The 14,093-nt window shown below is 31.8% G+C and overlaps 2 protein-coding genes across 14 annotated transcripts; one reads left to right on the plus strand and one right to left on the minus strand.

The window, feature by feature from the left end:
• Nucleotides 1-989: 989 nt before the first annotated feature.
• LOC117221066 (uncharacterized) lies at nt 990-9,422 on the plus strand. Of its 9 annotated transcripts, XM_076522249.1 has the most exons (9): nt 990-1,183; nt 2,267-2,386; nt 2,955-3,072; nt 3,819-4,065; nt 5,359-5,457; nt 6,312-6,402; nt 7,405-7,550; nt 8,978-9,110; nt 9,290-9,422. In XM_076522249.1, the coding sequence occupies exons 1-9, from the start codon at nt 1,043-1,045 to the stop codon at nt 9,338-9,340; spliced, it is 1,146 nt and encodes a 381-aa protein (XP_076378364.1). In that variant the 5' UTR covers nt 990-1,042; the 3' UTR covers nt 9,341-9,422. The 9 variants fall into 9 exon arrangements, with proteins under 9 accessions (XP_076378364.1, XP_076378370.1, XP_076378365.1 ...); XM_076522255.1 differs by lacking the exon at nt 8,978-9,110 and having other exon boundaries at nt 5,359-5,461; XM_076522250.1 differs by lacking the exon at nt 6,312-6,402 and having other exon boundaries at nt 5,359-5,461.
• Nucleotides 9,423-9,448: 26 nt separating this feature from the next.
• Nucleotides 9,449-13,741, minus strand: LOC117221010 (uncharacterized). 5 transcript variants are annotated; one of them, XM_033471563.2, is made up of 10 exons: nt 13,279-13,741; nt 12,395-12,576; nt 12,163-12,221; nt 11,897-12,080; nt 11,533-11,705; nt 11,284-11,376; nt 11,020-11,213; nt 10,855-10,947; nt 10,660-10,785; nt 9,449-10,569 (listed from the first exon to the last, which is right to left on the minus strand). In XM_033471563.2, exons 2-10 carry the CDS (start codon nt 12,560-12,562, stop codon nt 10,163-10,165), a joined length of 1,497 nt encoding a protein of 498 aa, XP_033327454.2. In that variant the 5' UTR covers nt 12,563-12,576; nt 13,279-13,741; the 3' UTR covers nt 9,449-10,162. The 5 variants fall into 5 exon arrangements, with proteins under 5 accessions (XP_033327454.2, XP_033327455.2, XP_033327456.2 ...); XM_033471564.2 differs by having other exon boundaries at nt 9,449-10,572; nt 11,290-11,376; nt 13,279-13,740; XM_033471565.2 differs by having other exon boundaries at nt 9,449-10,572; nt 10,855-10,932; nt 13,279-13,740.
• Between the last annotated feature and the right edge of the window lie 352 nt (nt 13,742-14,093).

Consider the following 14,093-nt stretch of genomic DNA (forward strand, 5'->3'; position numbering starts at 1 on the left):
AAATTCTGAAAAATAATATTTACGCAATCACAGTGAATTTACTAAGTTTTACTCGTTAATATGCATTTGTTTGTAGAATTAGAATAACTTTGGAAGAACAAAGCAGTGTGGTTAATAAATTTAATAGATCGTAAATTTTGTTTTTCTGTTTGTAATATAAAATTTGTTTACAGAATTAGGGGTGGCTTGGCAAGAACGTAGCAGTGTGATTAATAAATGTAATAAATTATGAAGGATATAACGCTGTCTTTAAATAAATTTAATAAATTGTGAAGCATATGTATAACAATATCTCTGAATAAATTTAATAAATTGTAAAGTATGTCTTTGATAAATTCAATAAAACATGATAAATGCAGCACTGTCTTTAAATAAATTTTATAAAGTATGCACCATATAACAGTGTGTTTAATAAATTGAATAAATTCCGAAGAATGTAGCGCTGTCTTTAATAAATTTAACAAATCAAAAATAAAATAATATATAATAATAAATAATAAATAATAATAAAATAATATATAAAAAATAAATAAAATAAATCAAAAATATTGTCCTCGAACAAATTCTAAATTTTTCTGAATAAATTCTAAAGAACATAGCACCGTCTCTAACAAATGTAATGAATGCGAAAAAGACGCACAGCACCATGTTCGAATAAATTTGTTTCGAGAAACAAATCACCGAATGAACTGAGAAACCCTGTCGCGCCGCTCTGTCCACCAAAAAAAGAGGGTCAGAAAAAGCTGTCCCCCGTGGATTTTCTATTTCTTTCTTTCCGACACGATAATTTCGAGCGATCGATCGCAATTCGGGTAACGCCGGAAAATTGTAGAAAATTTGTCCGGAGGGTTGCAATCGGAAACTTAAGCGTCCGACGTGAATAAGTAACGGCGGCCTAATGTGATTCGCGGATACAATGTAGAAGAAACGAGGCGGACAATTGGGATGAATGCGGCGCGGCTGAATAAAACATGACGGCGGATACGCTTGGACGACACAGCCGGTGCTATCCTCGCAGACGTTGCTCGATTTCCAGTCCAAAATGAACGCGTTCCGAGAAAACTACAAGACCTATTATTCTCTCATGAACGCCGCCGGACTATGGCCCCACGATCGCACTGTCCTGGCGTGGATTCGCAGAGTTGCCTTCGGTCTGCTCGCGGCCTCCTTAGTGGTGAACCAGGTGGAGTAGAGCTCTTTGTTTTCCGCGAAATTTTCTGTTCGAAGATTTCCCATTGTTCGGGGGGAACTCGGTTAATCGGCGTAGGTGGACGGGTGGTCAAGATTTCGGGTTGAAATCGGGTATCTTCCTCGGGTTCGGGTCGGCACCCGAAATTTTTGGTCACAGGGTATCCCAAAATTATGGTGCTTCCGGGCAGTGAAGGGTTCCCGAGGTGATACCGAGTAACTTTTCCCTTAGCGAAATTGCGATCCGCGGCTTCGTTTACGAGATATTACCGAAAAACAGCGGCCAATGAGAGACGAGTTCGACTGGCGCGAGACGGCATCGTTCCAGCGTTACTATGTATTCATATTAATGTACACCGGCATGCTGGCCGCTGCGTTTTATTGCCGACTGCCCTGAGTTTCTATAAAAATTTTTATAGCGGGGCTCGAAGAATCGCGACTTAGTATTCTGATATTCGCCGGTTTCGATTCCGACCTCCGAACATTTCTGGGAGAAATGACTGGATTTGTGTTAGGATCAAAAATTTTGTACCAACGTGTCTTACACAGCTTCCTGGCATTGTCGTCAAATCATTTTCATTTTGAGATAGAATAAATAATAGAATAATAATAGAATAGTAATAATAATAGTAATAATAATAGTAAATAGTAATAATTACTATTATAATAGTAATATTTTTTAATATTATAATAGTAATAATAATAGTAAATAGTAATAATTACTATTATTATTACTATTTACTATTATTATTACTATTTACTATTATTATATTACTATTTACTATTATTATTACTATTATTATTACTGTTATTATTACTATTTACTATTATTATTACTATTATTATTACTGTTATTATTACTATTTACTATTATTATTACTATTATTATTACTATTATTATTACTGTTATTATTACTATTTACTATTATTATTACTATTATTATTACTATTCTATTATTATTCTATTATTTATTCTATCTCAAAATAGTAATAATAATAGAATAATAGAATAAATAAAAAGAACGTCGTCGTTTGAAACGATTCATTTATTGTTGAAAACGAATGGAATATATTTCAGATCATGACGTTAAGGAATCTGGAGCCGACACTGTACGACTTCACTGTGCTGATCTCATACTGCACCCCGATATTAATGTATAACATACGTTACGTCAGCTCCATCTTGACGTTTCCAACTGTAAGTTGAGGAAATTATTCTCGTCTAGGTAGTTCTACGTCGGCTATCTTATTAAAAATTTACTATGACAAAGTGGACGTGAAATTAGGGGGGGTTTAAGTCATCATTTCGCATATCTTCGTGAACAAATTAATTAATTTAATAATTAATGTTCCTTTTAATCATGTCTGTGAGTTGAAAAGAATGTAACAATATTATTCGATTCCTCTGATTTCTTCACAATTTTATGTTTCAACTGCTCCTTTTGCCCTGTAAATGCGTACAATCTGCAGTTTATCGATCATTGATTTGATTAAGAAACTGATTCTTCGTTAATTTTCGAAAAGTTGTTCCTGCGAATTTTTATTTCGAAAAACTGCTCATCCGATCCAGTCGATTTCTTTTTCATTTCAATGACAATAGTTTATACTGCCATAGGGGATTTTGTTTAATCGATTGTACGATGTTGAAAGTTATAAACAAATTCGAGATCAGCGGAACGACGACTTCGGTGCCCCCTAAATACGAGCCAAAATCGAACTTTTAAAGTTCGCGAATTATATCGGATCGCTTTTTCGCGTGGCTTCAGATCAAATATGTGCTAAACAGCTTGGAACATGATTACGTTACACTAAAGGATCCCATGGAGTTAAAGATACTAATGAGGCACTCGCTACTGGCGAAACGCATCGTCCAGATGTATGTCGGTAAGAATTTTACGAATTTTTCAATTCCATGCGCACGTTCTGCGAAACAAATATGACTCAATCGCTTGATGTATTCTGACATTCGATAATTAACACTATTTTGATCAAAGCGGACGAATGACTCCTTTTAAAATTTTAATTTAACTTTCAACTAAATTAAAGATTTAATTTAATTTAATTTAATTCAAAGTTAAATTAAATTTTATTTTATTTAATTTAAATCAAAGTTAAATTAAATTTTATTTTATTTAATTTAAATCAAAGTTAAATTAAATTTTATTTTATTTTATTTAAATCAAAGTTAAATTTAATATAATTTAATTTAATTTATTTCAAAGTTAAATTTAATTTAATAGATAATAAAAATTGAGATCTTTTTGCACTTTGTATTTTTGGAGTGACCTCAGCATACTAGTCATTTATTAAATTTAAATTTAATCAAATTTAACTTTGAGATAAATTAAAGTAAATTAAATTCAACTTTGAATTAATCTTACCTTAGATAAACGACCCATTGTATTATATTCTTAGCTGGTACATGCAATAATAAAAACGTGGGAAATTAAACTTTGACTACGAAATAAAATGCATATGCAAAAATGGGGTCAGTCGAGACCCCGGTACACCAGTTAAGGGTTGAAATTATTTTCTAAGTCGAATCACTTTTCCTCGATTGCTTTCCACAACTTTTCTTATAATTTCGTGGTGTTGAGTTCAAACTCTGTAAAAAACAATTCTGATTGCAGCTTTGACCTGTTCAGGATTGCTGTTTATAATCGCGACGTTAGGAGTGCCGACGATACAACGTTCGGACCGTCAGCTTCGTTCCTTGTACGTGACAGGATACTTTTTCAACGAGAGAAGCATACACAGCAATCTCACATGTTTGCACATCATTCTGGGATCGATACACGGCCTGACGTCGTTCATATGCACCGAGGGCACCCTGACCGTCTTCTCCACTTATGTCAGCGGACTGCTGGATGTCGCCAGGTACATACATACATATATTATATTATATATATAGGCAGCGAATAGAATCGTCAACCGGTTAGCCGTTTTGGATGAGTATACTCGTGAGTATATTATATATTGATATTATATTATATTATATTATATTATATTATATTATATTATATTATATTATACTATACTATATTATATTATATTATATTATATTATATTATATTATATTATATTATATTATATTATATTATATTATATTATATTATATTATATTATATTATATTATATTATATTATATTATATTATATTATATTATATTATATTATATTATATTATATTATATTATATTATATTATATTATATTATATTATATTATATTATATTATATTATATTATATTATATTATATTATATTATATTATATTATATTATATTATATTATATTATATTATATTATATTATATTATATTATATTATATTATATTATATTATATTATTATATTTTGGATGAGTATACAGATGGCAATATTTTGCAATTTTAGTGGAAACGAAAACGCGACGATCATTGCTATTCTTTCGGCGATGATTGTTACTATTTTTTGGCGATGACGACGATAAATTCTCCCTAATTGACGCGCAGATTGTGCACGAAAATGGACAATTCGGGAAAAGGAAATGCGATTGTTCGAGCCTTGTACCTCGTTTTTTTAATCGTCGACATTTATATTTACATTTTTATATACATATTTATATTATATATATTTATATTTACATTTTTGTATACATATTTACATTTATATTTACATTTATAACCGAGAGGCTTGAATAACAATCTGAGCGTCAATTAGGGAGAATTTATTCTTCCAATTTATTCTCTCTGACTGTCATCTAGGCCTCGAAATTTTCAAAAAAAATCTCAAGATTTATCGAATCTCGAAAAATATGCCCTTTAAAAAGCAATCATTTCCACCGCAACATCCATCATTTTACAGTACTGTTGACGACAACGGAGATATTTCTTTGTGACAGCTTCGATCACCCTGTGCATTCGTAAATTTCAGGACGTTTGAAATATTTGAAGGCCAAGATAGAAGTATAAAAAAAAAATAGTAGCAGTCTTCGCTGAAAAGTAGCTTACTCTTTGCGACACATTTTATATGCATACTTTCCAAAGAGGTCGCAACAGCTGACCGGTTGCTTAGGTTCATCTTTTCGACGAGATCGTCGAGAATCTTCGCCTTCGGTTTCCGTGCCCTACGCACTGAGAACGCGAGCCTAGATTGGACGGACAGCCGATTCATAGCGATTATTTTTGATCCAGCTATCGAATGCAAAACGCGGTGGGCGATGCAGCGAGCTCTAACGAAACGGACGTGCTAAAAATTCGACCGGCTGTGGAGATGCATCGGCGAGCCATCGTGTCGGTACTTTGATTAGCTTGCCATTTTAAATTCTCTCGGATTGTCCCGCGGCTCGTAAACAGAAACGGACGATTTGGGAAGTGGAGATGCGATTGTTCGAGCCTCGCGGCTCGTTTTTGTAATTGGCGATCGTCGAGAACTGCAGTAAACTCTCCGCAATTGTCCCTCAGCTCGGAGACGAAAATGGACAACTTGGGAAGAGGGGATACGATTATTCGAGCCTCGCGGCTCGTTTTTACAGTTAGTTATTATTTTTGACTCCGGTTATTATAGCTATTATATTTATTATTTTATGTTATAGTTATTATTTTATATCATCATGTTATATCATTTTATATTATATTTCTTATATTTTTAGTAATATATATTGCAGTTATTGTGTTATTATCACTATATTAGAGTTATTTTTGCCATAAATATTTAGAAGACTTTGATATTACTCTCTAATTGACCTTAATCTCCTCTTCCCAAATTGTCCATTTTTGTGTTCAAGCTGAGCGTCACTTAGGGAGTACTTTCTGTATCCAGAACAGGACGACTGTAAAAACGTGCCGGGAGCTTATTTTCCTTATATCTCCTCTTCGCAAATTGTCCATGCAACATTGAGTCGATAGAAAATAGCAACATCGTTTCATTCGAGACTCCGCTTTTGAGATAAATGAAGTTAAACAAAATAATGCCATTGAATAGAAATCGAGTGGGTGGGGGTCAATTGGGCAGAATTTATCTCCTGTATGTATCTCCTCTTTCCAAATTGTCCATTTTCGTGTACAAGCTGACGGACAATTGGAGAGAATTTACTTTACATATTGTTCGCACGTATGGGCTCATTAGACTTTTGTTATCATGAAAGACAATTGACGACGTACGCGGATGGCGTCATGCTGCCGTCGTTCGCGATGATGATACTAATGGTCATCTCGTTCGGAGTCAATACGTATCGTGTGAGTGTCATTGATAATTTCGGCAAGAACAATCGTGCGCTAAAGACATCCTAGAAATTGCTGCGGTAACTGGGCATAGTTTGATTGCACGTTAAAAAGGTATTAAATGTAAATCGACACGATGAATAGGGTGTATCGTGAATTATGAACATGAGTTTTCAAATATTGTTAGTTCGATTATGCGAGTTTGAATGAAATATGAAATTGCAATGAAACGAAATTTTGTAATTGAATTAATTATTTCTGTCTTTCTGTTGTTTTTTGTTGTTGTAAACAGTGTATCGTGAATTATGAAAATGAATATTATTATTGATAATAATAATTATATTAATAATTATATAATAATAATAATATATATTATTATTATTATTATTATTATATTATATTATTATATTATATATATATTTTATTATTATATTATATTATATATTATATATATATTATTATTATTATAATTCAATTACAAAATTTCGCTTCGAGTGCAATTAAATATTTTATTCAAAGTTATGTAATAAAACTATAATAATATTCAATAATAATTATTATTATTATAATTATAATATAATATATAATAATATTAAATAATAATAATATAATAATATATTAATATAATATAATATAATATATAATAATTTATATTGAATATTATTAGTTTTATTACATAACTTTGAATAAAATATTTAATTGCACCCAAAGCGAAATATTGTAATTGAATTAATTCTTTCTGTTTCTCCTCTTTCTTTTTTGTTATAAGCAACTGGATACAGTTTAAAAAGCACAAATGTCTTTTAGCATAAATATTAGCATGATGCCCTCCTTCTGGCAGTTTGTAGGATGTTCTATGATTTCGATCACTGTAAAACGTACACAGACGCGGCAGCTTATTTTCGAAGAACTGCTGAAATGATTTTCTAAGAAATTGCTCAATTAAAAACGTTAGTAATCTTCGATGGAGAGGGGAACATCTGAAAATATAACGGGACTGTTTTCTGTCTGCGGTAGATTTTTATAGCTATTACCGAGCTGGGAGATGCCGACGACATTATGTTCAGCATGCAATTATTTGTGGCGCAACTGGCGTACATATGCGGGAACAATCTCAGCGGACAATTAGTTTTGGACCGTAGCGCCAAAATCATCAACGATATGTAAGTTCGATTCTCACCATTTGAATGTCTAATTCGTAATATGAAATTTTTGCTTTTATTATTATTATTATTATTATTATTATTATTATTATTATTATTATTATTATTATTATTACGTTCTATGTGTTAGCTTTAATTTTGAACCAGTTCAATTGATAATGCATCACAGTTTAATTAGGAACTCGAAGAATCCATAATGGAAAGAAATAGGAAGTGAAACAATGGCTCTGTTCACCTTGAATATGTACAACTTTATTCGATATTTGTAATATAATCTTCTTGAGCATTATTTTCAATAAATATGGTAATTGTTTAAACCGAGAAACTATTGTATAAAGGGTTTCGTATCACTGAGGATTTCTAATATAGAGAAAATTGAATATTACAAATATTCACCACTATATATTAACCACTACTATAATACTATAATACTATAATATAGTATTACTACTATACTACTATAATATTATTATATATATATTACTATAATATATATATGCTACATATATATAGTATATACTACTACATATACTACTATATATATATACTACTATACTACTATACTACTATAATATTATTATAATATATATACTACTATAAGATTAATCACTACAAATGATGAAAATGCTAATTTTTTGGCTGCATAAAGTAGTCTCAGGATACAGAAACCTTCAGGAGACTCTGCTGCATCTATACCATGCAAAGAATGTTTATTTACTATTGGAAATACAAAGGTTTTCACCATAAAATAGAATAGGAAATTCGAATCCTCTTCTCCTGACGATTTAAAAATACCGCCATTTGTGGTAAGTAGCGCTCCAAGCGGTGAAATTTGGAAGCTCGCTTAGGGGTCCGTACAGCGCCAATTAGTCCAGTGGCAAAACGCTCAAACTGTTAGCCAAAGTACCGACAGTCGATTTTGGCTAACAGTTTGAGCGTTTTGCCACTGGACTAATTGGCGCTGTACGGACCCCCAAAGCGAGCTTCGAGACTTCACCGCAAGGAGCGCCACTTGTCACAGGTGGCGGTACTTTTAAATTATCAAGAGGACGTTCGAAGACAGCAGAAAAATCGTGCCAGAATTTGCATTGCTCCTTATGGCAGAAGCGGCATGAATCATTTACTCGAATATTCGATATTGAAACACAAAACATAAATCGTTTATAACTAATTATATATTATTATAATTATATTATAAATATAATCTAAATATAATATATTAATTAATATAATATAATTAATTGTAACTTTGCTAGAAATCTCGTTTGAGATGTTCAATCCTAGAAGTTTATATATTATGCCTGTGATGTCGTAAAACTAGAGCACTTGAAAATGATTGAAATGTGAATTGCACATTTTATCTTTTAACAAAAGCCGTGAGGATTCTTTAATTATTAGATGAAGATTAATATAATAATGTTAAATAGATACAATTCGCCATGGTACCGTTTATCACCAAAGCTCCAAAAGATGATACTGTTCACACTGATGAAATCGCAGACTCTACTCAAGTTTAATTTTGTCGGATTATTTACACCATGCTTTGAAGGTTTCTCGACGGTAACTAACTTTCCATTTTATTAAGCTTCTATCCTATTAAGCCATCGATGACGCAGTCTAGGTCCATTTTAACCCAGTTCTTCCAAGCTTCTGCTATTAAACTTCCAAAAGTCGACTTTTGAATGTCTCATTGTTATAAACATTTTAAAAACCATTTTATCATATTTTGAATGTTTCAGATGATGAGCACAGCTTTTTCGTATTTTACCCTTCTTTGTTCAGTCCATTAGGACCTTCTGAGTCTTCAACAAATGTTGTCACCATTCATTGTTTTTTGAACAATCAGAAATAATAAAGGATTTGGCTAGAGAATAGGTATAAGGATTAATTGTCGACCATTAAGAGTTAAAAGATACAAAAAATTTTATTTATTAATATCACAATAATATTCTGCGATTGCAGAATATTGTTCAATTAACAGAAAATATTAATGAAACATACCGGAAGATATGGAAATGTAAAAACAATTTCAATCATTATATAAATACAGTATTATATCGAAAAATGCAATGCGCGATTCAAATATCCATGATCTGTATATTACATGTCTCATATTGTTATTGCAAATAAACGTATAAATTATATAAACTCTAAAAATTAGGTACGTTGTTATTCCTATATCTTTTCCTTCGGTTTAGTCCAGTTTTCGTTAAAAACAGTAATCATAAACGTGATTGTTTGAATCAGAACAAATCCATTCTGATAAAAAGAATACTTATTACATGATCAACAGGTATCAACAGCGAAACGGATTGTAGAGAATGCTAATGGCATATGTACGCGTCTTACGAATACTTAACCCTCGCAGTACCGTCGGTTGGGCTTTCACGCGAAACCCCATGATTAGGTCCTTATGTATGCAAACATTTTGAAAAAAGATGTCACTGTCATCATTATTAATATTGCTATTATCGTTACTATCATCTTACCGTTTTTTTTTTTTTTAAACAAACGGCAGATGGCGTCAAGTGTCAAACAATCAAGTCAACTGTGGGTCCGAAGAAACCCGGGCATGGTACGGCGAGGGTTAATAGTTACATAATGCATACAAATTAATAGAGAATATTTAATTCTCCGGTATTGGTTGCATAAACCAATCCCTGTCCAGGTTGTGGCATCCATCTGATACAATTTAAACTTGAATCATTAGGAACTTCCTTATCACTTCGTAACAATTTTCGAATAATCACCATACTCTCTCTCCCCTCGTTTCTGTTAAGAACAGTTGCCTTCGATCTGCTTAAATTATATTCCATTTCACTCGGTTCACTATTGTGTCTTAATCGACAAATCAAAGCCATGGGACTGCGGATCTGAGGCAGTTTTGACGGGTGGCTACTTGTTGCGAGACCCACTAAAAGATGTTGCTGTGTTGGAGAAATTGAAAGGGAAACTGCGGACTCGTATATTACTGTCGAACAAATTATTTCTCCCAACCTTTCCCATTCCAAACTGTAAACTGCTGAAAGAATGATTTTGCACATTAGACAAAATTTACACAAAGTAAAGAATGAATTTAAATAAGCGTTATTCAATATAGATTATTTACCTAAGGTAGTTGCCCAGCCCAATCCACCCGACGGAAACATAGCTGTTAATAATTTTCCATCTGAAGAAATATCTATAGTGGCGTCATTGCGAATGTTGCAATTTCGGACAACAACATTCTTCTCATCTGAAATAAATAAACATAAAAAGATCAATATACAATTGTAATTTATTTCATGTAATACAAGATACATACAATTAGTAATATCAGGTGTTTCTCCGTTAGAAAAGTCCCACGCTTGTACGCGATAAGTTTCAACTTCAAGGGCATTTTCTGATAAAGATACATCTAAAAGTATTTCATCGTTCATAGAAACATTTGTTTAATAATTTAATTCTATACTTAATTATATACAATTACCTTCATTATCCTCGACGTTTCTCGATCTAGAATGGTCATCAGGAGGACGATTCAATATGAATCTATCGAGATTATTTATATCACTTTCATTACCTGATTCATTATCAACATTTCTGTCCTGTGCGGAAGAATTTGATCGAAAGTGTTCCATTCTTGCTATTTTCCTAATACATCTTCTGACTGAAACTAACCAGCTGAAACCAAAAATATTTCTTGTAAATATTTCTTGTTTCATAATCGCTTCTATACCAATAAAAATCATACCCATACTCCTTATGTGTAAAATCGAGGAATTTTTCTGGAATGTTTCTAATACCTGTGACCAACATCCTCCCAGTATAATCAAATTTAACATATCTGAGACAAACGATATATGATCAAGTAATTATCAGTGGCTACAAAATAATATTATATAAAATGCATCTACATATGTAAAGCTCTGACAATGATTTTATAAAAGGAAAAAACGAAAATTCATTCAGTAAGTTATAATGTAAGTGTAATGCAGCTCACCTTACTTTTTGACCATCGGCTCTAGTGCTTGTCATAGTATAAGGTTCACGTACACTCCAATCCCAAAAATAGATTTCATTACAGGTAGCGATAACAAGTAACCTTTGAGTTGGGTGAAAAGCAAGAGAAGCTATTACTGTCTCAAGTTCAGTATCCCAAGTTTTACAACCATCCTATTTAATGAAGTATATCGTAAACTATATTGCTAAAATTATTTATAAATATAGATTTACTTCTATCACAAAAATGAGTTTTTCAAATGGAAGGTGTAATAGTAACTGATTTTTCTTTGTTACACACATTGAAATGCAGCTATATCATCAAAATCTTTTTATATTAAAATTTCAACTTGAACAATACTAACAGTTAAATCCCAAACGCGAACTTGACCACCTAAACAACCAGAAGCTAAAATTTTATTGGATGAAGGATGAAATGAAATGCTCCATGGAGTGCGTGGATGACCAACAAGTGTTTTAATATTCTTTCCAGTTGTAACTTCGCTGATATAGATATTATGGTCTCCATGTGTCGATGCCATTTTAGTTCTAAAATTAAGTTTAACATGTTCATCCAAACCGTTATTTTACAATATTTCCAGTTATATATAAAACTGATTATGATTCTCACCCATCAGGACTAAAAACCATTAGAAATGTTGTCCTAGGAACACCAGGTAGTTCACATAACTATACAAAATTAGTGACATCAAAATTATTAACTTTTATGTCTTATTATTCATAAATTGTAAATATATATTTTGATTTCTAGCAACAGTAGAAAAAAGAAAATAATGAACATATTTGAGATTAGAGAATACATACGTTCATGTCAATAATAAAAGATATTTTATGAAACTTACCAACTCTCTGTGATCTTTTAAAACAAGATTTTTTTCAGCTATAAATTTTAAGTCTGCACTAGGTCTATGCACTGTACAAAATCCAACATCTCTGAGCATTAAATAATGCAAAACATTCTGCGATTCTCTGCAATGAAGCATCTTCCATTTTCTCTTAACATTCTCCATTGACCAAGATTATCCTGTAATATTTATAGTTGTTATATATCTTTTTTATTCATTATTTAATGTCTCAACAATAACATCAAAGCCCACATGTTAATAAATTTTATAAATGTTCAGGAGGTTTTCTCAGTTTTGTTTCGATTTATTAAATTGTTTGGAGATTTTGAATCTCCCATATGACTCATCTAATTTCATACGCTATAGAATGACATTGCGTATTGTATTATATCATGTAGTTTTGGAATACAAGCGACAATCATCTATCATTCTTAAAATGAAAGCAATATTGTGTCAATGATTTTAACTTTTCAACAATGATGTAACACAAACAACTGTTGACAACACATGTAATTAGGTTCCAAAAATTCATTTAAATATAGGTTTAAAAACATTCCATCAAGATCAAACTGTTAACCAAATTTGATTAATCATTTTAATAGTTAATTCATGTATGCTATAAAAAATATAGATTTGCGTACACATAACTATACTTTATATATTTTTAAAACAAATCTAATAAATACTATTCATTTATAATAAGTCTATACTCTCTTTTTTTATCATTATGCTTGTGTGTTTACTAAACGTTTACATTATTTCTTAAATATTGAAACTTGTCCGAAATAATTAGTTCTCAAGATCAAAGAAACTTACTATATTTCGTTGTTTAAAAGTCGAATACCGGCTAAAAGTCAACAATTATGTACAACTAACATTACCTGTGGCTGTTTTGGAGCGAAATTTTCGACGTGTCAAAATGAATTTCCGGGGTCGAATAGGCCGGCTGCGAAAGCGGTTAATGAAAAAATTTGATTTCCAAATCCACGTTACCATTTGTCACTGGGACAACACCAAACATTTTCGTCGGATTGACACTAAACATACTAAATCGGAAAGACAATACTGTGTATCTGTCGATACACAGAGATTACCGAGGTTGCGAAGATTTGCAGATGTTTGTAAATCTCGGAAACGATAACAATTGGCCATATAAGGCGAAGCTTAGATAAATGCCCAAAAAACCCGACCCAAGGCGGGCATTACAAATGTAGAAGTATCGATTCTATTTACAGATGCCGAGATTGTAAGATCTGTACAGACATTGCAATTGCAAGCAATGCATTTTTCTGTCTACGGCTCTGATTCTGATTTACATACCAACAGCAACACCAACACTATAGAAAACATAGTACGATAGCGGACTCTACTTAAACGGAACGGTCAGCTAGTGAACTACATCAGACTGCAACAGAGAAAGTGCATGTCTGCTAAGGCGACCAAATTTCAAAGTGTTGTTATCTTTAAAAGTACAATACATTTAAAAACTTAGCAACGAATGATTACCGTCGTTTTATACGACAAATAGCAGAAAATAATAATAACGTTATTATGTGTAATGTGTTAAATGAATTTGAATTTTCGCTGATGGCTAGTAGCAAAATGGCGGCGCCGCAGGATTCGGGATCTGAATAAACTGCCACTTCTGGCAAGAAATTAATTAATAATTCCTCGCCCGTTAATAATTCATGAATAT

Source organism: Megalopta genalis, chromosome 5 (genome assembly GCF_051020955.1).
Source record: "Megalopta genalis isolate 19385.01 chromosome 5, iyMegGena1_principal, whole genome shotgun sequence".
Lineage (NCBI taxonomy): Eukaryota > Metazoa > Arthropoda > Insecta > Hymenoptera > Halictidae > Megalopta > Megalopta genalis.

Excerpts from the sequence above, each read along its gene's own strand:
- LOC117221066 (XM_076522249.1), top strand. The coding sequence starts at position 1,043 with ATGAACGCGTTCCGAGAAAACTACAAGACCTATTATTCTCTCATGAAC. Across the intron at positions 1,184-2,266 it reads CCTCCTTAGTGGTGAACCAG|ATCATGACGTTAAGGAATCT; the intron begins GTGGAGTAGAGC and ends AATATATTTCAG. Across the intron at positions 6,403-7,404 it reads TCGGAGTCAATACGTATCGT|ATTTTTATAGCTATTACCGA; the intron begins GTGAGTGTCATT and ends TGTCTGCGGTAG.
- LOC117221010 (XM_033471561.2), bottom strand. The coding sequence starts at position 12,562 with ATGGAGAATGTTAAGAGAAAATGGAAGATGCTTCATTGCAGAGAATCG. Across the intron at positions 12,081-12,162 it reads ATGGTTTTTAGTCCTGATGG|AACTAAAATGGCATCGACAC; the intron begins GTGAGAATCATA and ends ACTTAATTTTAG. Across the intron at positions 11,706-11,896 it reads TTCGCGTTTGGGATTTAACT|GATGGTTGTAAAACTTGGGA; the intron begins GTTAGTATTGTT and ends TTCATTAAATAG.